General features: G+C 55.8%; 1 protein-coding gene across 1 annotated transcript in view; it reads right to left on the reverse strand.

The window, feature by feature from the left end:
* LOC140389167 (uncharacterized) overlaps window positions 1-25,180 on the reverse strand; it is a 188,978-nt gene that overhangs the window by 38,348 nt on the left and 125,450 nt on the right. Inside the window, exon 10 of the mRNA XM_072473328.1 lies at window positions 21,696-22,219. Coding sequence (XP_072329429.1) covers window positions 21,696-22,219 — 524 coding nt within the window. The remainder of the gene's footprint in view (window positions 1-21,695; window positions 22,220-25,180) is intronic.

Here is a 25,180-nt window from a genome sequence, read left to right on the forward strand (position 1 = left end):
CGGCACAGTGGTTGGCACTGCTGCATCACAGCGCCAGGGACACATCTGGGGCCCGTATCCCTCTATTCCCATCCTCTTCATGTACTTGTCACAACGTCCCTTAAACACAATGTGGTTTACTGTTAACTTCCCTCTGAAACGGTCCAGCAAGCCACTCAGTTCAAGGGAAGTTAGGGATGAGAAACAAACGCTGCCTGGCCACATCCCATAAAATAAGTTTCAAAAAATCTTTCCAGAAATTATCAGAAAGAAAATACACAAAATAAAAATTGAAAATAAAATAACAGATATCTGATTGAGCAGCTCCAGTTAATATAACCACCGTGGCATCCAACTTTCTTCTGAATTTACACGTACTTTAGAGCCAGGATTCTCTACTCTCTCCCCTCAGGGGGGTCTGAGGAGGTGGCGGGAGTGAGGTGTGAATTTATTGGATGGAATTCCCTCCAGATTCCCACCCATCCCGACCCTGCAGTGATTTCACACTGGGTTGGGCAGAACCTCAGATGGGAAACCTGCCCTTGCCCCAATTAATGGCCACTTCAGGGCAGTTTTACGTCCAACCTCAACTTTTAGACTGGCAGGCGGATGCCAGCCCAGGATGGGGGAAACCCAGAAACAAGGAATTAAGGAATGTTAACTCTCGTCGGGGAGTGTGGAGGAGGCAGTGTCTCCTTCAGAACCCCAATTCTGCGGTCACCTCCCCACCTTGAGGCCTGATGACCTCTGGACCTCTCTATCCTCTGGCCCATCCCCAAGACCCTGATTTCCCCTTTGATGGCCACCCAGGCCTCCCCTACCCTCCCCGCACTGGGACCCCTTTCACTTGCCTGCGTCTGCCAGAACATGGTGGCAGCTCAGAGCAGGTGGGTGTCAATGGCAAAGCCAGCATTTGTTGTCCATCCCTAATATCTACACAGACTAATGGAGCCACTCACTGACACAAACAGGAATGTTCCCTTCGCTAGTTATTGTCAGTAAAGTCAACAGAATCATCTCCCCAAAAAGAAACAACTGTGTTCTAGCACCACCTGGTGGCCGAAGTCAGTATTGCAGGGAAAATAAATCTGTGGAGCCCCGATCTCAGCCAGCGGGTGGCAGTGTTGCTCCATGCAAAATAGGATTTTTACTTCAAGAATGTTTTAATTTATTTATCTGAATAAAGATCAAAACACAGGAACTCTGGAGAGATATCATCAGATATTAGTGACTGAAATCCTGAACCCACCTTTGGAGCTGGAAATGAAGGTGTGTGAACTAATTGAACACTGAAATATATTTGAGGGCCTGAATAACATAAAGATTCTGAGAAATTACTGAGTTAAAGATAAATCCATAGACAGTTTGTGGTTTTAGGTTTACTGTTTTGCTGACAAGTAATGATGTTGCATCAAGTAAACTATATACAATCTAACAATTTGATCTGTTGTAATAATAACAAAATACTGTGAATGCTGGAAATCATCTGAAAAAGATTCATATTCCACTCGAGGCGTTAACTCTGTTTCTCTCTCCACAGACCAGACCTGCTGAACATTTTTCCAGAACTTTCTGTTTTTATTATTAATTTGATCTGCTGGTTAATTGAACAGGGAAACATGTTCCAGTCTCACCAGGAGCTGCTGCACTGGTTTTTGAAAAATTAATTTTATAGCTGCAATACCATTCGCAGCCAGGGGGAGGTGGTGTTGTGCTGCGAGTGGGAAGTTCAGGCTGATGTTTATTTTCCCTCCTTTGTTTCTGATCCAATTCTCTTTCAGTTGTGAAGAAAGGTCCTGCCTGAATTGTCTGGTCAGCGAGTGGTGTTGCTCGGTCTAATTTCACTTTCATTCTCACATTCGAACTATCCACCAATGTCCCAGTTATTAAACCAGGAGGACATTCTTATCCTCTCTGTCCTCGGAATACACGCTCAGATTTGTGAATTCAGCTCCTGACACACAGCAAGTTCCCAAACTGGGAAATCTCACTCTCCCAACCTGGGATTTTCTGAACATTGTCCCGACCGGCTTTGTGGAATTTCCCGATAGGGACTCGGTGTGTGACAGGAACATGGAAGTGGAAAGTTCAGGATCGTGTTTATTTTCTCACCATTGTTTCTGATCCAATTCTCTTTCAGTTGTGAAGAAAGGTCCTGCCTGAATTGTCTGATCAGCGAGTGTTTGAGCATTTGGGGGTTTTGGTATTCCTGCCAGTACCAGGTATCCAGCAGCAGGTGGCGATACCGAGCTGTACAACTTCACTGATCTTTGTACAGCTCGACATCACCATCGTGTGGCTGAACGTGGCACTACAATGAACTGCAAGGGAAAGTTCAAGATACTTAATTTACTTTTTATTTTAATGCTCTGACATTTCTATTTGTATTGTTTTTATTTACATTCTGATTGGGATTTTACAATTTGGAAATTAAATGACACATTTCGTGCCAACCTGTTGTCAATAGTGGTTTCTGGGTTGGAGACCTTGGGCGAGTGCCGTTCAGGGGTCGTCTCCACAAATGGGGACCAGATGGAACAGCACTTGTGAGGTGTCCCAGGGATTGGGACCCCCAGTGCATCCCATATTAGCAGGGTGGCGCCCTGGCATTGCTGTTGCCACCTGGGCACTTCCAACCTGGCACCCTGGTAGTGCCACCTGGGTGCCAAGCTGGAACTGCCATGGTGCCTTGCGGCACTGTCAGCTGGGAGGGGCATTGCAGGCTGGCACTGCTGGTTGCCATTTTTACATGGTGGTGATTGGGCCTGGGGGGTGCCCTGTACAGGAGGGAGGGGGCAGTGACCCCTTACAGTGAGTTGGGGCTTCGGAGGGTTCAGAGATCACATCGGGGGGGGTCATGAGTGATCGGGACGCCATGAGGAGTTCCAGCGAGCGGAGCTGCTCAGTGTAGAAAATGAGGCTGAGTGCGGCACCGTCGGGGAAATCCCCACTGAGGCCCCCCAGCTACCCGGATGGGTGTAAAAAAAAAATAGTGGTTTCTGACTCCTGACCTCCGACCTCTGCCACGAATCACAGGGTCAAGCCACTGTGACATCAGGGATGACATAACTACCCGAGGCCCCGCCCCTTTCCCAGATCCGGATCAGAACCGGAGCAGATTCTCAGCCATTTGTTAACATCCCGAGTCCAGAAGAAAGGATAAAGTTTCTCAGTGAATTTATTCCCAGTGAAGGTGTGGAGATGGGACTTGGTGTCCACGTTGTAAAATGAAACTGTCCCAGACTCATAACTGACATAAACTCCCACCTTCCCGGGGATCTGACCGACACGGAGACGGGATCGAGGAGAGGAATTTATATAAAACTGATCATCAACCCGCCCAATGGTCCAGAATCCAGTCTCTGGGCTCAGACTGACCCAGTCCTTCCTCTCCACAGACTCTGCGGCTACTCCCAGACTCCAGTCCCGATTCCCCGTCACCTCCACCTCCCAGTAATGTCTCCCCGATGTGAATCCCTCTGATCCCAGCACACAGGGCCAGAGTGTAAACCTCTTCCTGGTGTCAGGGAGACTCCTCTGGGTCCGGGTCCGTCTCAAACTCTTCAGATCCTCAGACACCTCGAGCTGGGGATTCGCTGTTTCCACATCCAGCGTCACAGAGACTGGGAGAAAAAACAGAAAATTAGAGACTCACTGGGGATCGGGGAGAGACTCACTGGGGATCGGGGAGAAACTCACTGGGGATCGGGGAGAGACTCACTGGGGATCGGGGAGAGACTCACTGGGGATCAGGGAGAGACTCACTGGGGATCAGGGGGAGACTCACTGGCGATCGGGGAGAGACTCACTGGGGATCGGGGAGAGACTCACTGGGGATCAGGGGGAGACTCACTGGGGATCGGGGGAGAGACTCACTGGGGATTGGGGAGAGACTCACTGGGGATCGGGGAGAGACTCACTGGGGATCGGGGAGAGACTCACTGGGGATCGGGGAGAGGCTCACTGGGGATCGGGGGGGAGAGACTCACTGGGGATCGGGGGAGAGACTCACTGGGGATCGGGGGGAGAGACTCACTGGGGATAGGGGGAGAGACTCACTGGGGATCGGGGAGAGACTCACTGGGGATCGGGGGGGAGAGACTCACTGGGGATCGGGGGAGAGACTCACTGGGGATCGGGGGAGAGACTCACTGGGGATAGGGGGAGAGACTCACTGGGGATCGGGGGAGACTCACTGGGGATCGGGGGGAGAGACTCACTGGGGATCGGGGGGAGAGACTCACTGGGCATCGGGGGGGAGAGACTCACTGGGATCGGGGAGCGACTCACTGGGGATCGGGGGAGAGACTCACTGGGGATCTGGGGAGACTCACTGGGGGTCGGGGGGTGAGACTCACTGGGGATCGGGGGAGACTCACTGGGGATTGGGGGGAGACTCACTGGGGATCGGGGGAGACTCACTGGGGATCGGGGGGAGACTCACTGGGGTCGGGGGGTGAGACTCACTGGGGATCGGGGGAGACTCACTGGGGATTGGGGGGAGACTCACTGGGGATCGGGGGAGACTCACTGGGGATTGGGGGGAGACTCACTGGGGATCGGGGAGCGACTCACTGGGGATCGGGGGAGAGACTCACTGGGGATCTGGGGAGACTCACTGGGGGTCGGGGGGTGAGACTCAATGGGGATCGGGGGAGACTCACTGGGGATTGGGGGGAGACTCACTGGGGATCGGGGGAGACTCACTGGGGATCGGGGGGAGACTCACTGGGGTCGGGGAGAGAGACACACTGCGGATCAGGGGAGAGACTCACTGGGGATCGGGGAGAGACTCACTGGGGATCGGGGGAGAGACTCACTGGGGTTCGGGGGAGACTCACTGGAGATCAGGGGGTGAGACTCAGTGGGGATCGGGGGGGAGACTCACTGGGGATCGGGGGAGAGACTCACTAGGGATCGGGGAGAGACTCACTGGGGAATGGGGAGAGACTCACTGGGCATCGGGGGGAGAGACTCACTGGGGATCGGGGGAGAGACTCACTGGGCATCGGGGTAGACTCACTGGGGATCGGGGGAGAGAATCACTGAGGATCGAGGAGGGACTCACTGGGCATCGAGGGAGACTCACTGGGGATCGGGGAGAGGCTCACTGGTGATCGGGGGTGGACACTCACTGGGGATCGGGGAGAGACTCACTGGGCATCGGGGGAGACTCACTGGGGATCGGGGGGAGACTCACTGGGGATCGGGGTGAGACTCACTGGGGACCGGTGGGGGTCTCACTGGGGATCGGGGAGTGACTCACTGGGGATCGGAGGAGAGACTCACTGGGGATCGGGGGAGGGACTCACTGGGGATCGGGGAGAGACTGAGTGGGGATCGGGGAGAGACTCACTGGGGATCGGACGAGAGAGTCACTGGGGATCGGGGAGGAGACTCACTGGGGATCGGGGAGAGACTCACTGGGGATCGGGGGAGAGACTCACTGGGGATCGGGGGAGAGACTCACTGGGGATCGGGGAGAGACTCACTGGGGATCAGGGGAGAGACTCACTGGGGATCGGGGAGAGACTCACTGGGGATCTGGGAGAGACTCACTGGGGATAGGGGGGGAGACTCACTGGGGATCGGGGAAGAGACTCAGTGGGGATCGGGGGGGAGACTCACTGGGGATCGGGGAGACTCACTGGGGATCGGGGGGGAGACTCACTGGGGATCGGGGGAGAGACTCACTGGGGATCGGGGAGAGACTCACTGGGGATCGGGGAGAGACTCACTGGGGATCAGGGAGAGACTCACTGGGGATCAGGGGGAGACTCACTGGGGATCGGGGAGAGACTCACTGGGGATCGGGGAGAGACTCACTGGGGATCAGGGGGAGACTCACTGGGGATCGGGGGAGAGACTCACTGGGGATTGGGGAGAGACTCACTGGGGATCGGGGAGAGACTCACTGGGGATCGGGGAGAGACTCACTGGGGATCGGGGAGAGGCTCACTGGGGATCGGGGGGAGAGACTCACTGGGGATCGGGGGAGAGACTCACTGGGGATCGGGGGGAGAGACTCACTGGGGATAGGGGGAGAGACTCACTGGGGATCGGGGAGAGACTCACTGGGGATCGGGGGGGAGAGACTCACTGGGGATCGGGGGAGAGACTCACTGGGGATCGGGGGAGAGACTCACTGGGGATAGGGGGAGAGACTCACTGGGGATCGGGGGAGACTCACTGGGGATCGGGGGGAGAGACTCACTGGGGATCGGGGGGAGAGACTCACTGGGCATCGGGGGGGAGAGACTCACTGGGATCGGGGAGCGACTCACTGGGGATCGGGGGAGAGACTCACTGGGGATCTGGGGAGACTCACTGGGGGTCGGGGGGTGAGACTCACTGGGGATCGGGGGAGACTCACTGGGGATTGGGGGGAGACTCACTGGGGATCGGGGGAGACTCACTGGGGATCGGGGGGAGACTCACTGGGGTCGGGGGGTGAGACTCACTGGGGATCGGGGGAGACTCACTGGGGATTGGGGGGAGACTCACTGGGGATCGGGGGAGACTCACTGGGGATTGGGGGGAGACTCACTGGGGATCGGGGAGCGACTCACTGGGGATCGGGGGAGAGACTCACTGGGGATCTGGGGAGACTCACTGGGGGTCGGGGGGTGAGACTCAATGGGGATCGGGGGAGACTCACTGGGGATTGGGGGGAGACTCACTGGGGATCGGGGGAGACTCACTGGGGATCGGGGGGTGAGACTCAGTGGGGTCGGGGAGAGAGACACACTGCGGATCAGGGGAGAGACTCACTGGGGATCGGGGAGAGACTCACTGGGGATCGGGGGAGAGACTCACTGGGGTTCGGGGGAGACTCACTGGAGATCAGGGGGTGAGACTCAGTGGGGATCGGGGGGGAGACTCACTGGGGATCGGGGGAGAGACTCACTAGGGATCGGGGAGAGACTCACTGGGGAATGGGGAGAGACTCACTGGGCATCGGGGGGAGAGACTCACTGGGGATCGGGGGAGAGACTCACTGGGCATCGGGGTAGACTCACTGGGGATCGGGGGAGAGAATCACTGAGGATCGAGGAGGGACTCACTGGGCATCGAGGGAGACTCACTGGGGATCGGGGAGAGGCTCACTGGTGATCGGGGGTGGACACTCACTGGGGATCGGGGAGAGACTCACTGGGCATCGGGGGAGACTCACTGGGGATCGGGGGGAGACTCACTGGGGATCGGGGGGAGACTCACTGGGGATCGGGGTGAGACTCACTGGGGACCGGTGGGGGTCTCACTGGGGATCGGGGAGTGACTCACTGGGGATCGGAGGAGAGACTCACTGGGGATCGGGGGAGGGACTCACTGGGGATCGGGGAGAGACTGAGTGGGGATCGGGGAGAGACTCACTGGGGATCGGACGAGAGAGTCACTGGGGATCGGGGAGGAGACTCACTGGGGATCGGGGAGAGACTCACTGGGGATCGGGGGAGAGACTCACTGGGGATCGGGGGAGAGACTCACTGGGGATCGGGGAGAGACTCACTGGGGATCAGGGGAGAGACTCACTGGGGATCGGGGAGAGACTCACTGGGGATCTGGGAGAGACTCACTGGGGATAGGGGGGGAGACTCACTGGGGATCGGGGAAGAGACTCAGTGGGGATCGGGGGGGAGACTCACTGGGGATCGGGGAGACTCACTGGGGATCGGGGGGGAGACTCACTGGGGATCGGGGGAGAGACTCACTGGGGATCGGGGAGAGACTCACTGGGGATCGGGGAGAGACTCACTGGGGATCAGGGAGAGACTCACTGGGGATCAGGGGGAGACTCACTGGGGATCGGGGAGAGACTCACTGGGGATCGGGGAGAGACTCACTGGGGATCAGGGGGAGACTCACTGGGGATCGGGGGAGAGACTCACTGGGGATTGGGGAGAGACTCACTGGGGATCGGGGAGAGACTCACTGGGGATCGGGGAGAGACTCACTGGGGATCGGGGAGAGGCTCACTGGGGATCGGGGGGAGAGACTCACTGGGGATCGGGGGAGAGACTCACTGGGGATCGGGGGGAGAGACTCACTGGGGATAGGGGGAGAGACTCACTGGGGATCGGGGAGAGACTCACTGGGGATCAGGGGGGAGAGACTCACTGGGGATCGGGGGAGAGACTCACTGGGGATCGGGGGGAGAGACTCACTGGGGATATGGGGAGACTCACTGGGGATCGGGGGGAGAGACTCACTGGGGATCGGGGGGAGAGACTCACTGGGCATCGGGGGGGAGAGACTCACTGGGGATCGGGGGAGAGACTCACTGGGGATAGGGGGAGAGACTCACTGGGGATCTGGGGAGACTCACTGGGGGTCGGGGGGTGAGACTCACTGGGGATCGGGGGAGACTCACTGGGGATTGGGGGGAGACTCACTGGGGATCGGGGGAGACTCACTGGGGATCGGGGGGAGACTCACTGGGGTCGGGGAGAGAGACACACTGCGGATCAGGGGAGAGACTCACTGGGGATCGGGGAGAGACTCACTGGGGATCGGGGGAGAGACTCACTGGGGTTCGGGGGAGACTCACTGGAGATCAGGGGGTGAGACTCAGTGGGGATCGGGGGGGAGACTCACTGGGGATCGGGGGAGAGACTCACTAGGGATCGGGGAGAGACTCACTGGGGAATGGGGAGAGACTCACTGGGCATCGGGGGGAGAGACTCACTGGGGATCGGGGGAGAGACTCACTGGGCATCGGGGTAGACTCACTGGGGATCGGGGGAGAGAATCACTGAGGATCGAGGAGGGACTCACTGGGCATCGAGGGAGACTCACTGGGGATCGGGGAGAGACTCACTGGGCATCGGGGGAGACTCACTGGGGATCGGGGGAACACTCACTGGGGATCGGGGGAGACTCACTGGGGATCGGGGGGAGACTCACTGGGGACCGGTGGGGGTCTCACTGGGGATCGGGGAGTGACTCACTGGGGATCGGAGGAGAGACTCACTGGGGATCGGGGGAGGGACTCACTGGGGATCGGGGAGAGACTGAGTGGGGATCGGGGAGAGACTCACTGGGGATCGGACGAGAGAGTCACTGGGGATCGGGGAGGAGACTCACTGGGGATCGGGGAGAGACTCACTGGGGATCGGGGGAGAGACTCACTGGGGATCGGGGGAGAGACTCACTGGGGATCGGGGGAGAGACTCACTGGGGATCGGGGAGAGACTCACTGGGGATCAGGGGAGAGACTGACTGGGGATCGGGGAGAGACTCACTGGGGATCTGGGAGAGACTCACTGGGGATAGGGGGGAGACTCACTGGGGATCGGGGAAGAGACTCAGTTGGGATCGGGGGGGAGACTCACTGGGGATCGGGGAGACTCACTGGGGATCGGGGGGAGACTCACTGGGGATCGGGGGAGAGACTCACTGGGGATCGGGGGGAGACTCACTGGGGATCGCGGGAGACTCACTGGGGATCGGGGGAGAGACTCACTGGGGATCGGGGGAGAGACTCACTGGGGATCGGGGAGAGACTCACTGGGGATCTGGGAGACACTCACTGGGGATCGGGGGGTAGACTCACTGGGGATCGTGTGAGAGACTGACTGGGGATCGGGGGGAGACTCACTGGGGATCAGGGAGAGACTCACTGGGGATCGGGGGAGGGACTCACTAGGGATCAGGGAGAGACTCACTGGGGATCAGGGGCTGACTCACTGGGGATCGGGGAGAGACTCACTGGGGATAGGGGGGGGAGACTCACTGGGGATCGGGGAGGAGACTCAGTGGGGATCGGGGGGGAGACTCACTGGGGATCGGGGAGACTCACTGGGGATCGTGGGGAGACTCACTGGGGATCGGGGGAGAGACTCACTGGGGATCGGGGGGAGACTCACTGGGGATCGGGGGAGACTCACTGGGGATCGGGGGAGAGACTCACTGGGGATCGGGGGAGAGACTCACTGGGGATCGGGGAGAGACTCACTGGGGATCTGGGAGACACTCACTGGGGATCGGGGGGGAGACTCACTGGGGATCGTGTGAGAGACTCACTGGGGATCGGGGGGAGACTCTCTGGGGATCGGGGAGAGACTCACTGGGGATCGGGGGAGGGACTCACTAGGGATCGGGGAGAGACTCACTGGGGATCAGGGGCTGACTCACTGGGGATCGGGGAGAGACTCACTGGGGATCAGGGGATGACTAACTGGGGATCGGTGAGAGACTCACTGGGGATCGGGGAGAGACTCACTGGGGATCTGGGAGACACTCACTGGGGATCGGGGGGTAGACTCACTGGGGATCGTGTGAGAGACACACTGGGGATCGGGGGGAGACTCACTGGGGATCGGGGAGAGACTCACTGGGGATCGGGGGAGGGACTCACTAGGGATCAGGGAGAGACTCACTGGGGATCAGGGGCTGACTCACTGGGGATCGGGGAGAGACTCACTGGGGATAGGGGGGGGAGACTCACTGGGGATCGGGGAGGAGACTCAGTGGGGATCGGGGGGGAGACTCACTGGGGATCGGGGAGACTCACTGGGGATCGGGGGGAGACTCACTGGGGATCGGGGGAGAGACTCACTGGGGATCGGGGGGAGACTCACTGGGGATCGGGGGAGACTCACTGGGGATCGGGGGAGAGACTCACTGGGGATCGGGGAGAGACTCACTGGGGATCTGGGAGACACTCACTGGGGATCGGGGGGGAGACTCACTGGGGATCGTGTGAGAGACTCACTGGGGATCGGGGGGAGACTCACTGGGGATCGGGGAGAGACTCACTGGGGATCGGGGGAGGGACTCACTAGGGATCGGGGAGAGACTCACTGGGGATCAGGGGCTGACTCAATGGGGATCGGGGAGAGACTCACTGGGGATCAGGGGATGACTCACTGGGGATCGGTGAGAGACTCACTGGGGATCGGGGAGAGACTCACTGGGGATCAGGGGAGAGAAATACTGGGGATCGAGGGGAGAGACTCACTGGGGATCGGGGAGAGACTCACTGGGGATCAGGGGAGAGAAATACTGGGGATCGAGGGGAGAGACTCACTGGGGATCGGGGGAGAGAAATACTGGGGATCGAGGGGAGAGACATACTGGGGATCGGGGGGACAGACTCACTGGGGATCGGGGGGGATTCTCTTCTCGATTTAACCATCTGTGATTCGATTTCCTGTTCGTCAACATGACACTGAGCCGCCCGGATGTGTGTGTCACTGTGTGTGGGGGTTGGGACGGCCAAGCTCAATCAGTGACACACCAGGTGCTGCCGCTCCTCAGTTCACTCATCAGAAGCTCAGCCCCACTGCAGGGGAAGCAGGGGAATAGCACAGCTCACCCCAAACAAAGCCTTTGGCACCCTCCCTGGCACACTGCCCCTCTCAGGGCAGAGGCCTCACCAGTCACACTGTCAGCCAGCCCACCCCTCAGGACCACCAGCTGTCTCCAAGCCCTGCCTGCCCCCCGCACCCCTGCTCCCATCCACCCTGCCCCCGGACAGGTTGTAACAACCTGTGTGTCACACCCAGGCCCCACATCACACTGCAGCTAAGCTCCCAGCAGACACACACTGCCCAGCCTCACCCCCATCTGGAGGACCTGCCCACACACAAGCCTCTAAGCATGGAGGCGATTGGAGGCACACGGTGACCCTCTCCACCCCACAACCAGGTGCCACCCTGCTGGTGGGATAGCACACGGCCCACCCAGTGAGGAGACCCACAGTAAACCCCACTGGAGGAAACCGGACACGGAGAGCCTGTCGCTGACACGGGTTTCGTCACCCACCGTTACCCCTATCGACGGGGATGATCGGTGAGGATAGAGCCTCCCCACATCACAGGCCCGGTGCCACTCACTGATGGGGACAGGGGTGCAGTGCGGACGGCAACATATCGGGGGGAGTGGCTGAGGGGCGGGGTGGGGTTTGTGGGGACATGTGGAGGGTGGAGCTGAAGTAGAACTCAGGGTCACCATGTAGCCTGTGGGATCGGGATGGGTCCAGGAATACTCATCGTGCTAACATGTCTTCTCTATTCCCCCTGCCGAGAATGAATTTTGGAGTACAGCCAGGAATGCCGCTATCTACCTGGCGACAGCTGCCGTTACGGACACACGGAGGCTGGAGGCACAGGGCCTGCTCAGGGAGGTCCCTGCACAAGAGGAGCTTGCCCCAGAGGAGCAGGGCCCAGCCGGTGAGGCTCGAGTGCCGGCCGTCCAACAGGCCGAGGAGGAGGTGTGAAGGAGGCGCTGCATCAGGACACGTGTTTACCATCGGAGCCTGTCCTTCGAGGAGCTGCCGGAACGCCTGTGCCGCCGAAGAATCGGCTAACCAGTGAGACCAGGCGCCACCTGTGCCAGGCGGTGGTGCAGCTGGCACCGCTGGGGTTTGGAGGAGGTCACCCGCTCCAGGTGGCCGTCAAGGTGACGGTCGCCATGAACCTCTCTGTCTCTGGGACTTTCCAGGGGCTGAGCGGGGACCTGTCTGGGATCTCGCAGACATCGGCTCACAGGTACATCCGCGCTGTGACGGATGCCCTATGCACCCGGGCAGCGGACTATATAACCTTCAGTCTGGACCAGGCAGACCAGGATGCCCGGGAGGCAGGATTTCCCTCCATCGCTGGCATGCCCCAGGTCCAGGGGGTGATCGATGGCACGCATGTCCCCCGACAAGCACCGGGTCATCAGGGGGGCCCTTCATCAATAGGAAGGGCTTCCACTCCCTGAATGTGGAGTTGCTGTGTGACCACCAGCTGCACATCACACACGTCCGCCCCGATACCCAGGCAGCGGGCACGACGCTTACATCCTGGCGCACTCGTTGGTTCCCGGCACCTTCGAGGTGCTCCCTCAGGGGAGGGGTTGGCTCTTGGGTGACAAGGGTTAACCGCTGAGGTCATGGTTAATGACACCTGTCCAGAGGCCCCAGACCGATGCGGAGACCCGTTATAACGAGGCCCATGGAGAAACCTGGAGCGTCATTGAGCGGAGCATCAACATCCTCAAGAAGCCATTCCAATGCTGGACAGCTCTGGAGGGACTTTCCAATACAGCCCCAGGAGGGCCTCTAACATCCTGCTGGCCTGCTGTGTCCTTCATAACATCCCCCAGCAGAGGGCGACATGCTGGAGGAGGAAAAATGCCAGGCCTCATCTGATGAGGAGGATGAGGAGGGTGTCCAGGAAGAACCGGGCGTGGAGCCCGGGCTGACAGGACAGGCCGCCCAGCGTGTGGATCACATTCCACTGTCCGCCCGGGTCATCCCTGCATGTGTGCCGGCCAATCCATCACACAGGCCCATATAGCTTGTGGGGAGGGGGTTTGGGGAGATAGTGAGTGGTAACGGCTCACTCACTGGGTAAGCTGACAGACACGGCGGCCTCACACTTCTGGCCCTGTTTCCTGCCACCTCTCACTGAGGGGGACCCCAGGTGGGACGTTCAAGTGTCCTGGGGCCCTGCCCCCGCCATACATTCCAGAAGCTCGATCCCTGTCCGGATTACAGCTGCTTCCTGGGATCGGGCAGCCCTCCGACCGCCCGCTCCCTCGGGAGTCCCTGCCTCCACCTGATGTGCTGCAGTCTGTGTGAAGTGAGCACCAGAAGGTGGCCCAGGAGCCTCTTCACTAAAATGCCCCCTGAGGTGATAGTCTCTGCGATGGTGGAGGGTGCAGGTGACAGCAGTGACGAGAAGTCGGTGTCTTCCCCGGACAGGTGCTCCGGAGGGTGTTCTGGGGATGTGGCTGAGGGTCAGAGACCCCGGATGGCCCGGCCTCGTCTGGTGGTGATCCCGCAAGTCAAAAGACAAGAGACACGGTGAGATCTTGGAAATGATCGTGCTCACACTGGGAGGGGGAGGTGTAAAAATTCTGGCCTCCCTGTGAAGGATGAAGCATCCATTGCTCATGAAGCAAGTTAGGGATCGTATCAAATTGAAAGAAAAGATGTGGATTGCTGCAAAGATTAGTGGTAGGCCAGAAGATTGGGACCATTCCAACACTGAAGGATGACTAAAATAATAGTAAAGAGGGAGAAATATGAGCATCGAATCATAGAATCCCTACAGTGCACAAGGGGGCCATTTTGCCCATCGAGTGAACACCGACTCTCTGAAAGAGACCCTACCTAGGCCCAATCGTCTGGAACCCTATAACCCACCTAACCTTTGGACACATAGGGGTAATTTATCATGGCCAATCCATCTAATCTGCACATCTTTGGACAGTGGGAGGACACTGGAGGAAACCCACGCAGACACAGGGAGAACGTGCAAACTCCACACAGACAGTCGCCCGAGGTCGGAATCGAACCCAGGCCCCTGACGCTGTGAGGCAGCAGTGCTAACCACTGTGCCACCGTGCCGAGAATGAGATGAAACCAACAGAAAATCTAAAGACAGTCAGTAAAAGCTGCTCACAAGTGTATGAAAAGTAAAAGAGTAGATAAAGTATTGGTGCCTGGAAGCTGACTGAGGAATTAATAACGGGATACAATGTAATGGCAGAGATTTTGAGGAACTCTTTCATATCTCTCTTCAAAAGGAGAAGGTGCAAAATGCGTCCCAGGAATTGTCGGAAATCAAGATGTAACAGAGATGGAGGAATTTCAAACAATCATCATCCCAGAGAAAAATGATTGGGGAAACTAATTGTGCTAAAGGCTAACAGACCCCCTGGCCCGATGGCCTGTGTGGTGTTTCTTGTGTTGCTTATTCCAGGATGGTTGGCGTAGTGCTCACAAAGACCACAAAATAGCTTAAACTTAAACAAAGCTATGATTTTATTTACACTACTGAACTGGGATTCAACACTTTGTCCTTAAGGACACACAATTGATAAATAACATCTCGCTACACTCATCTACTGCGAATCTCACTACTGGTATAAACTATAATCTAACCTTACTCACACTATCTGCTCTTATGACCTTCATTCGCTGTCTCCTGCACACATTCCTCCCGAAGGTCTATCATCACTGCCTTATATAGTTGTAACTGTAGCTCCCTCTAGTGGCCACTCTTGACACTACATTAACCCTTGCAATGCTGATAGTTATGCAATTATCACATCCCCCTTCCTTTGTAAAAGAAAATTATTATAACATTGGTTGTGATATTTTCTTTAACACTGACCTTCCAGGTGTAATTCTGGCTAATAGCTAGTAACTATCACCAACTTATTATCATACAGTACAGTAATTCATAATGACTATGACATCACTTAGATGAGCAAAAATTTCATTGTAGTCATCACAAATTAAGTCTCTCTGGAGGCTGTCTTCGTCTCGTAGATCGTCTCAGTGGAATGTTTGAGGTGTTGGATTGCTCTATCACATCTTCCAGCTGTGTCTGCGTTAAGTAAGGATCTGGAAAGGCAATGTCCTTGAATGTGTCATCATGTGGTACGACATTCGAAAGCTGAGGTTGAACTTTATGCTTGACACGCGGCAATGCTCGTCTGTTTCTCCTGATCAGCAATCCCTGTTCTGTTTGTACTCAGTCGGACTAAGGTGCTACCTGTTTCAGAGCTTTTGCAACATTTTGCCAGCCTCCTTCTGGATTCCGAATTCTCACGAAGTCACCTTCTTGCAGTTCAGGCAGAGGTTTAGTATGTCTATTGTAGACCTCTTGTTACTTCTTTTTTGTTGGCGTGATTCTTTCACGTATCTCTTGATTGTCTGTATCAGGACTGGTAATCTCTGCTGAAGTGGTTCTTAGTCTTCTTCCCATCAACATTTGAGCAGGTGAGAGATCCGTTGATAACGGTGTTGCTCGGTTTGCTAACAATGCTAACGTCACGTCTTGACCATCTTCACTCGTTTTGCGGAATAACTTCTTTTTTTTTTTAGAAATATTTTTATTCAAATTTTTACATATTTTCAACAAACCACCCCCCTTACAGAAAAAAGAAAAACAAAGAACACATAAATAAACATCTTACAACTACATCACGAATTCCCCCAATATACAAACGCCCCATTAAGCAATAATAAACACAGTAGAAAACACAAAGTACACCCCCCCACCTCCCCCCCCCCCCCCTTTCTGGGTTGCTGCTGCTGCTGACCACCTCCTAACACCCCGCTACAAAGTCTAGGAACGGTTGCCACCGCCTGAAGAACCCTTGCACAGACCCTCCCAAGGCAAATTTTACCCTCTCCAATTCAATGAACCCTGCCATGTCGCTGATCCAGGCTTCCACGCTTGGGGGCCTCGCATCCTTCCACTGTAGCAGAATCCTCCGCCGGGCTACCAGTGACGCAAAGGCCAGAATACCGGCCTCTTTCGCCTCCTGCACTCCCGGCTCGTCCGATACCCCAAATAGTGCTAACCCCTGGCTCGGCTTAACCCGGGTGTTCACCACCTTAGACATCGTCCCCGCAATACCCCTCCAGAACCCATCATCCAGCGCCGGGCACGCCCAGAACATATGGGTATGATTTGCTGGGCTCCCCGAGCACCTCTCACACCTGTCTTCACCCCAAAGAACCTGCTCAGCCTCGCCCCTGTCATATGCGCTCTGTGAAGAACCTTAAATTGTATCAGGCTAAGCCTGGCGCAAGAGGAGGAAGAATTAACTCTACCCAGGGCGTGCGCCCACGTACTCTCGTCTATCTCCTCCCCAAGCTCCTCCTCCCATTTACCCTTTAGCTCCTCCACCAGGGTCTCCTCCTCCTCCTGCATCTCCTGGTAGATCGCCGAGACCCTGCCCTCTCCAACCCACACCCCCGAGAGCACCCTAACCTGGATCCTGAGTGCTGGAAGCAGCGGGAACTCCCTCACCTGCCGTCTTACAAACGCCCTTACCTGCATGTACCTGAAGGCATTTCCGAGGGGAAGCCCAAATTTTTCCTCCAGCGCCCCAAGGCTCGCAAACGTCCCATCTAAAAACAGGTCCCCCATCCTTCTAATTCCTGCCCTGTGCCAGCTCAGGAACCCTCCATCCATTCTCCCCGGGACGAACCGATGGTTCTCCCGGATCGGGGACCAAACCAAAGCCTCTACCTCACCCCTCCACTGCCTCCAAATTTTCAAAGTCGCCGCCATCACCAGACTCGTGGTGTACCCAGTCGGCAGGAGTGGCAGCGGTGCTGTCACCAGCGCTCCCAGACTCGTGCCCACACAGGACGCCATCTCCAGCCTCTTCCACGCCGCCCCCTCCCCCTCCATTACCCACTTGCGTATCATCACCACATTGGCAGCCCAGTAATACCCACACAGATTAGGTAACGCTAACCCTCCTCTGTCCCGACTCAGCTCCAGAAACACCCTTCTCACCCTCGGGGTCTTTCTCGCCCACACGAATCCCATGATGCTCCTACTTACCTGCTTAAAAAAGGCCTTAGGGATCAGGATGGGGAGGCACTGGAATATAAAAAGGAACCTCGGGAGCACCGTCATCTTCACCGACTGTACCCTCCCCGCCAAGGAGAGTGGCAGCATATCCCACCTTTTAAACAACTCCTCCATCTGCTCCACCAGCCTCGTCAAGTTGAGCTTGTGTAGGGCCCCCCAGCTCCTGGCCACCTGGATCCCCAGGTAACGAAAACTCCTTTCCGCCATCTTCAGTGGAAGCTCGTCTATCCCCCTTCCCTGGTCCCCTGGGTGTACCACGAAGAGCTCACTCTTCCCACGTTGAGCTTATACCCGGAAAAGTCCCCAAACTCCCTGAGGATCCGTATCCCCTCCGGCATCCCCCCCACTGGGTCCACCACATACAGTAACAGGTCATCGGCATACAGCGAAACCCGGTGTTCCTCCCCCCCCCCCCCGGGCCAGCCCCCTCCAGTTCCTGGACTCCCTTAGAGCCATAGCCAAAGGCTCAATTGCCAATGCAAATAGAAAGGGGGATAGGGGGCACCCCTGCCTCGTCCCCCGGTACAGCCAAAAGTATTCCGACCTCCTCCGATTCGCGGCCACACTCGCCATCGGGGCTTCATAAAGTAGCCTAACCCAACTAATGAACCCCTCCCTGAACCCAAACCTCCTCAACACCTCCCAGAGGTACCCCCACTCCACCCTATCGAAGGCCTTCTCCGCGTCCATCGCCGACACTATCTCCGCCTCCCCCTCCACTGCAGGCATCATAATTACGTTAAGGAGCCTCCGCACATTGGTGTTCAGCTGCCTTCCCTTAACAAAACCCGTCTGGTCCTCGTGAATCACCCCCGGGACACAGTCCTCAGTTCTGGTAGCCAACACCTTCGCTAACAGCTTTGCGTCCACGTTGAGGAGAGACCTATACAGCTCCACATAAAAATCTCTAAATACCCCATTTATTTCTACCACACTCCGCACCGTGTTCCCCCCTTTATCCCTAACTCCCCCAATCTCCCTCGCTGCCTCCCGCTTCCGAAGCTGATGTGCCAACATCCGGCTAGCCTTCTTCCCGTACTCATACACCGCCCTTGCGCTTTCCTCCACTGCACCTCTGCCTTCTTGGTGGACAACAGGTCAAACTCGGCCTGGAGGCTTCGTCGCTCCTTGAGTAGTCCCTCCTCGGGGACCTCTGCATACCTCCTATCCACCCTTAAAATCTCCCCCACCAATCTCCCCCTCTCTCTCCTCTCCTTCCCCTCTCTGTGGGCCCTAGTGGAGATTAGCTCTCCCCTAATCACCGCCTTCAGCACCTCCTAGACCACCCCCACCTGCACCTCCCCATTATCATTAGCCTCTAGATAGCTTTCAATGCACCTCCGGATCCGCCCGCTCACCTCCTCATCCACCAGAATGCCCAAATCCAGGCGCCACAGCGGGCGCTGGTCCCTCTCCTCCCCTAGCTCCAGCTCCACCCAATGCGGGGCATGGTCTGAGACGCTATGGCTGAATACTCCGTGTCCTCCACCCTCGGGATCAGCGCCCTGCTCATAACGAAGAAGTCTATCCGGGAGTAGGCTTTATGGACGTGGGGAAAAAAAGAAAACTCCCTGGCCCCCGGCCTGACAAACCTCCATGGATCCACTCCTCCCACCTGGTCCATAAACCCCCTCAGCACCTTGGCCGCCGCCGGCCTCTTACCCGTCCTGGACCTGGAGCGGTCCAATGCTGGATCAAGTACCGTGTTGAAGTCCCCCCCCATTATCAAGCTCCCTGCCTCCAGGTCCGAAATCCGGCCCAACATGCGCCGCATAAATCCGGCATCGTCCCAATTCGGGGCATATTCATTCACTAATACCACCCGCACCCCCTGAAGCTTACCACTCACCATCACATACCTACCTCCATTGTCTGCCACGATGTTCAGAGCCTCAAACGACACCCGCTTCCCCACCAAAATCACCACCCCTCGATTCTTTGCGTCCAACCCCGAGTGGAAAACCTGCCCTACCCACCCCTTTCTCAGCCTAACCTGATCTGCCACCCTCAAATGCGTCTCCTGGAACATAACCACATCTGCCTTCAGTCCCTTCAGGTGCGCGAACACACGGGCCCTCTTGACCGGGCCTCTCACATTCCAAGTTATCAGCCGGATCAGGGACTTCCCGCCCCCACCCCTGCCGATTAGCCATCCCCTTTTCTACGTGCCCGCGCCTCCCGCACTCTCCATTCCCCCCCAGCGGCAGACCCCCCGCCCAGACTCTCTCTCCGAGCTCCGGCTCACCTTTTGCCAATGCAGCAGCAACCCAGTTCCCCCCCCCCCTCAGCTAGGTCCCCCCGAGCTGCGTTGCTCCCCCCATAGCACTCCCGTAAGTCAGCTGACTCCTGCTGACCCCAGCCACACCCGCCACTCCATCAACCCCCCAGTGTGTTAGTCTCCCTCCCTCCCCCCCCTCCTGTCCATCAGCCGGTGCTCCTCTCCAACACCTCCCTTCCCCCCCGGCCCTGCCCCCTTCCTTCCCTAGCGTGGGAAAAAGCCCGCGCTTTCCATCAGACTGGCCCCGCCCCCTCTGGCGCAGCTCCCTTTTGCGGCCTAATCCCAGCTCCCCCACCTCGGGCTTCTGATCTCCCCTCCCCCCAACGGGGTCCCGTCCTTCCAACCGCCGACGCCCACAGTCTCACAAAATCCCCACTTCGAACCATTTCACCCTACCCCACCCAACACCCAAGGAAACAATACAGAACAGAATAGAACATCCCCCAATATCCCCCAAAGCACAGTAACCACAGTAACCCCCCCCGCGACCTCCCCTCACAACCGACCCTCAGTCCGTGACCAACGTTTCGGCCTGAATAAAGGTCCACGCCTCCTCCGGTGTCTCAAAGTAATGGTGCCGGTCCTTAAACGTGACCCACAGATGCGCCGGCTGCAGCATCCCGAATTTCACCCCTTCCGATGCAGAACCGCCTTAGCCCGATTGTACCTGGCCCTCTTCTTGGCCACCTCCGCGCTCCAGTCCTGGTATATACGGACCTCTGCATTCTCCCACCTGCTGCTCCGCTCCTTTTTTGCCCATCTTAGGACACTCTCCCTGTCCACCAAGCGGTGGAACCGCACCAATACCGTCCGCGGCGGCTCGTTAGACTTGGGCCTCCTCGCCAGGACTCGGTGGGCCCCATCCAGCTCCAGGGGCCTCGGGAAGGCACCCGCGCCCATCAATGTGTTCAGCATCGTGACCACATATGCTCCAGCATCCGACCCCTCCACTCCCTCCGGGAGACCCAGAATCCGCAGATTCTTCCTCCTCGACCGATTCTCCATGTCCTTGAACTTCTCCTGCCATTTCTTATGCAGCGCCTCATGCGCCTCCACCTTCACCGCCAGGCCCAATGTCTCGTCCTCATTCTCCGAGGCCTTCTGCCACCCCTTGGGCCTTCTGGGTCTCGACCAGCTTGTCGATCGAAGCCTTCATCGGCTCCAGCAGCTCTGCTTTCAATTCCGTGAAGCAGCGCTTGAGAAAAAAGTAATTCCGGTGCAGCGAAAAGTGTGTTACTCCTGCTGCTCTTGTGCCCACTGCGCCCACGCTGCCTGGTCTCCACCCGCCGCCATCTTGGCTTCCCTCCCTCGCACTTTTCGCTGCACCGGAATTACTTTTTTCACTGCTCCACTCCTGGTCCAATCCATACAGTGCCAGGGAAATCGTACTGTCACCTTCCCACACTGGGAACCGTCGAACAAATACCACTGGGGCCCCTCAAAAGAGCCCAAAAGTCCTTTTCTGGTGGGAGCTGCCGAACGTGCGACTTAGCTCAGCATAGCCGCAACCGGAAGTCCCGCGGAATAACTTCTTCATTATCCCTACTCCTCTCTCTGCTTTTCCATTAGACTGAGGAGAACATGGGCTAGAAGTTACATAACTGAAATTATATTGCTCTGCAAACTGTGTCCATTCCTAGCTCGAGAAACACGGACCAGCGACAGAGACAACATTGACAGGTATCCCATGGCGTGCAAAAATCGATTTTGTTGCCTTTATCACTGATCTGGCAGTGGAATCTTTCAGCATCATCCCCTCTGGAAAGTTGGAGTAATATCTCTGACTGGTAACGATTTCCACCTGTTGCATGCTTTCTTTGCTCTGTACAGGCTGATGTATCTGACAAATTGGAGATGCTTGAACATACTGATCGATCTCTGTTTATTCCCGGCCAATACACTCATTGTCTGGCTCTCCTACAACACTTTTCGATGCCTTGATGACCCTCGTGAATCTGCTGCAGAATCCTTAAACATAAACTGACAGGTATCACTATCCTGTCTCCCTTGAGCAGTACACCATCAATTGTAGCAAGATCATCTCTTATATCTCGAAAGACAGATCAACATCGAGCAAGCCATCCTTCTTTTAGGTATTGTTTCACCTTCTGGAGCATCACATCCGTTTCAGTTTTGGCTTTTATGGTCTGTAGTTTGCGGTAAGACACTGGTAGTAACTCGGTGATTAAACAAGCTTGAGATTCCAATGTTTGGACTATCTCGGAGACGGATGCTTCATCATCAGTGGTAGCTTTGGAGAGGTCGTTCACAACTCCTGAGTCTTCCCTGGACTCTTCATCTTGGTCATCTGAAGTACTGGTTGAGTGAATCCTTTCAACTAGCTGCAATCTTTCACAAGCATCAACTCCAATCAACGATGTTTTCTCACCATCTACCACCTCAAAGTCGATGGGTATCTCAATTTTCCCATTCTTCACAACAAGGCAGCATGACCCCCTTGTGGATATCTTGTTACCATTGTAATCTTCGAGCCTACAAGTGGACTGCTTTATGAGCGGTTCGTCAATTGCTTGCTTTAAAGGTGGGGAGGTGATAATATTTGCGTGCGCTCCTGTGTCAATCTGAAATGTATCATTTCTCCATTTATTTGCAATGAGACAGTCCACTCCTTCATTGGATTGGATTGGATTTTGTTTATTGTCACGTTTACCAAGATACAGTGAAAAGTATTTTTCTGCGAGCAGCTCAAACAGATCATTTAACACATGAAAACAAAACAAAACAAAAAGAAAATACATAACAGGGCAACACAAGGTACATAATGTAAATACATAAATATCGGCATCGGGTGAAGCATACAGGCTGTAGTATTAATCAGGTCAGTCCATAAGAGGGTGGTTTAGGAGTCTGGTAACAGTGGGGAAGAAGCTGTTTTTGAGTCTGTTCGTGCGTGTTCTCAGACTTTTGTATCTCCTGCCCGATGGAAGAAGTTGGAAGAGTGAGTAAGCCGGGTGGGAGGGATCTCTGATTATGCTGCCCACTATCCCAAGGCAACGGGAGGTGTAGATGGAGCCAGTGGATGGGAGGCAGGTTCGTGTGATGGACTGGGCAGTGTTCACGACTCTCTGAAGTTTCTTGCGGTCCTGGACAGAGCAGTTGCCATACCAGGCTGTGATGCAGCCCGATAGGATGCTTTCTATGGTGCAGCTGTAAAGGTTGGTGAGAGTTAATGTGGACATGCCGAATTTCCTTAGTTTCCTGAGGAAGTATAGGCGCTGTTGTGCTTTCTTGGTGGTAGCGCCTAGCTGGGTGGACCAGGACAGATTTTTGGAGATGTGCATCCCTAGGAATTTGAAACTGTTAACCATCTCCACTTCGGCCCTATTGTTGCTGACAGGGGTGTGTACAGTACTTTGCTTCCTGAAGTCAATGACCAGCTCTTTAGCTTTGCTGGCATTGAGGGAGATATTGTTGTCTCTGCACCACTCCACGAGGTTCTCTATCTCCTGTATTCTGACTTGTCGTTATTCGAGATCCGGCCCACATCCGGCTGTGTCATCAGCAAACCTGTAGATGGAGTTGTTGCCAAATTTTGCCATGCAATCGTGTGTGTACAGGGAGTAGAGTAGGGGGCTAAGTACGCCGCCTGGCAGGGCACCGGTGTTGAGAACTATTGTGGAGGAGGTATTGTTGTTAATTCTTACTGATTGTGGTCTGTGGGTCAGAAAGTCGAGGATCCAGTTGCAGAGTGAGGAGCCAAGTCATGGATTTTGGAGTTTAGATATGAGCTTGGCTGGGATTATGGTGTTGAAGGCGGAGCTGTAGTCAATGAATAGGAGTCTCATGTAGGAGTCCTTGATGTCGAGATGCTCTGGCGATGAGTGCAGAGCCAGGGAGATGGTGTCTGCTGTGGACCGGTTGCAGCGGTATGTGAATTGCAGTGGATCAAGGCGCTCTGGGAGTGTGGAGTTGAAGCGCTTTATGACCAACCTCTCGAAGCACTTCATTACGACTGCGTCAGGACCACCAGACGGCCACTGGAGGGGAAGCTCCAAGTGGTGGAGAACCCAGGTATCTGCGACTCTTGTCCTTCTAGATGGTAGTGGTTGTGTGTTTGGAAGGCGTTGTCTCAGGAACCTTGGTGAGTTGGACCATAAGACATAGGAGCAGAATTAGGCCACTCGGCCCATCGAGTCTGCTCCGCCATTCAATCATGGCTGATATTTTCTCATCCCCATTCTCCTGCCTTCTCCCCATAACCCCTGATCCCCTTATTAATCAAGAATCTATCTATCTCTGCCTTAAAGACACTCAGTGATTTGACCTACACAGCCTTCTGCAGCATAGAGTTCCACAGATTCACCACCCTCTGGCTGAAGAAATTCCTCCTCATCTCTGTTTTAAAGGATCGTCCGTTTAGTCTGAGATGGTGCCCTCTGGTTCTAGTTTTTCCTACAAGTGGAAACATTCTCTCCACGTCCACTCTATCCAGGCCTCGCAGTATCCTGTAAGTTTCAGTAAGATCCCCCCTGATCCAACTAAACTCCAACGAGTACAGACCCAGAGTCCTCAACCGTTCCTCATATGACAAGCTCTTCATTCCAGGGATCATTCTTGTGAACCTCCTCTGGACCCTTTCCAAGGCCAGCACATCCTTCCTTAGATACGGGGCCCAAAACTGCTCACAATACTCCAAATGGGGTCTGACCAGAGACCTGTGCAGCCTCAGAAGTACATCCCTGATCTTGTATTCTAGCCCACTTGACATGAATGCTAACCTTACATTTGCCTTCCTAACTGCAGACTGAACCTGCACGTTAACCTTAAGAGAATCGTGAACAAGGACTCCCAAGTCCCTTTGTGCTACTGATTTCCAAAGCATTTCCCATTTAGAAAATAGTCTCTGCCTAAATTCCTCCTTCCAAAGTGCAGAAACTCACACTTTTCCACATTGTATTTCATCTGCCACTTCTTTGCCCAGTCTCCGAGCCTGTCCAAACCCTTCAGCACCCCTCTCGCTTCCTCGTTCTCCCCGTGTGTGCGTGGGATTCCCCACTGCAGTGCATCTTATAAATGGTACAGACGGCTGCCACTGTTCCTCAGTGGTGGAGGGAGTGAATGTTTGTGGAAGGAGGAGCAATCAAGCGGGGCTGCTTTGTCCTGGATGGTGTCGAGCTTCTTGAGTGTTGTTGGAGCTGCGCTCATCCAGGCAAGTGGAGTGTTTTCCATCACTCTCCTGATTTGTGCCTTGTAGATGGTGGACAGGCTTCGGAGGGTCAGGAGGTGAGTTACTCGCCGCAGGATTCCTAGCCCCTGACCTGCCCTGGTAGCCACAGTATTAAAATGGGTAGTCCAGTTCAGCTTCTGACCAATGGTAACCCCCAGGATGTTGATTGTGGGGATTCAACGATGGTAATGCCATTGAATGTCAAGAGGCAATGGTTAGATCCTCTCTTGTAGGAGATGGTCATTGCCTGACACTGACACTTGTCAGCCCAGCCTAGATATTGTCCAGGTCTTGCTGCATTTGGACACGGGCTGCTTCTTTATCGGAGGAGTCGCGAACATTGTGCAGTCATCCGCGAACATCCCCACAACTGACCTTACGATGGAAGGGAGCTCACTGATG

This window comes from Scyliorhinus torazame, chromosome 14, assembly GCF_047496885.1.
Source record: "Scyliorhinus torazame isolate Kashiwa2021f chromosome 14, sScyTor2.1, whole genome shotgun sequence".
NCBI lineage: Eukaryota > Metazoa > Chordata > Chondrichthyes > Carcharhiniformes > Scyliorhinidae > Scyliorhinus > Scyliorhinus torazame.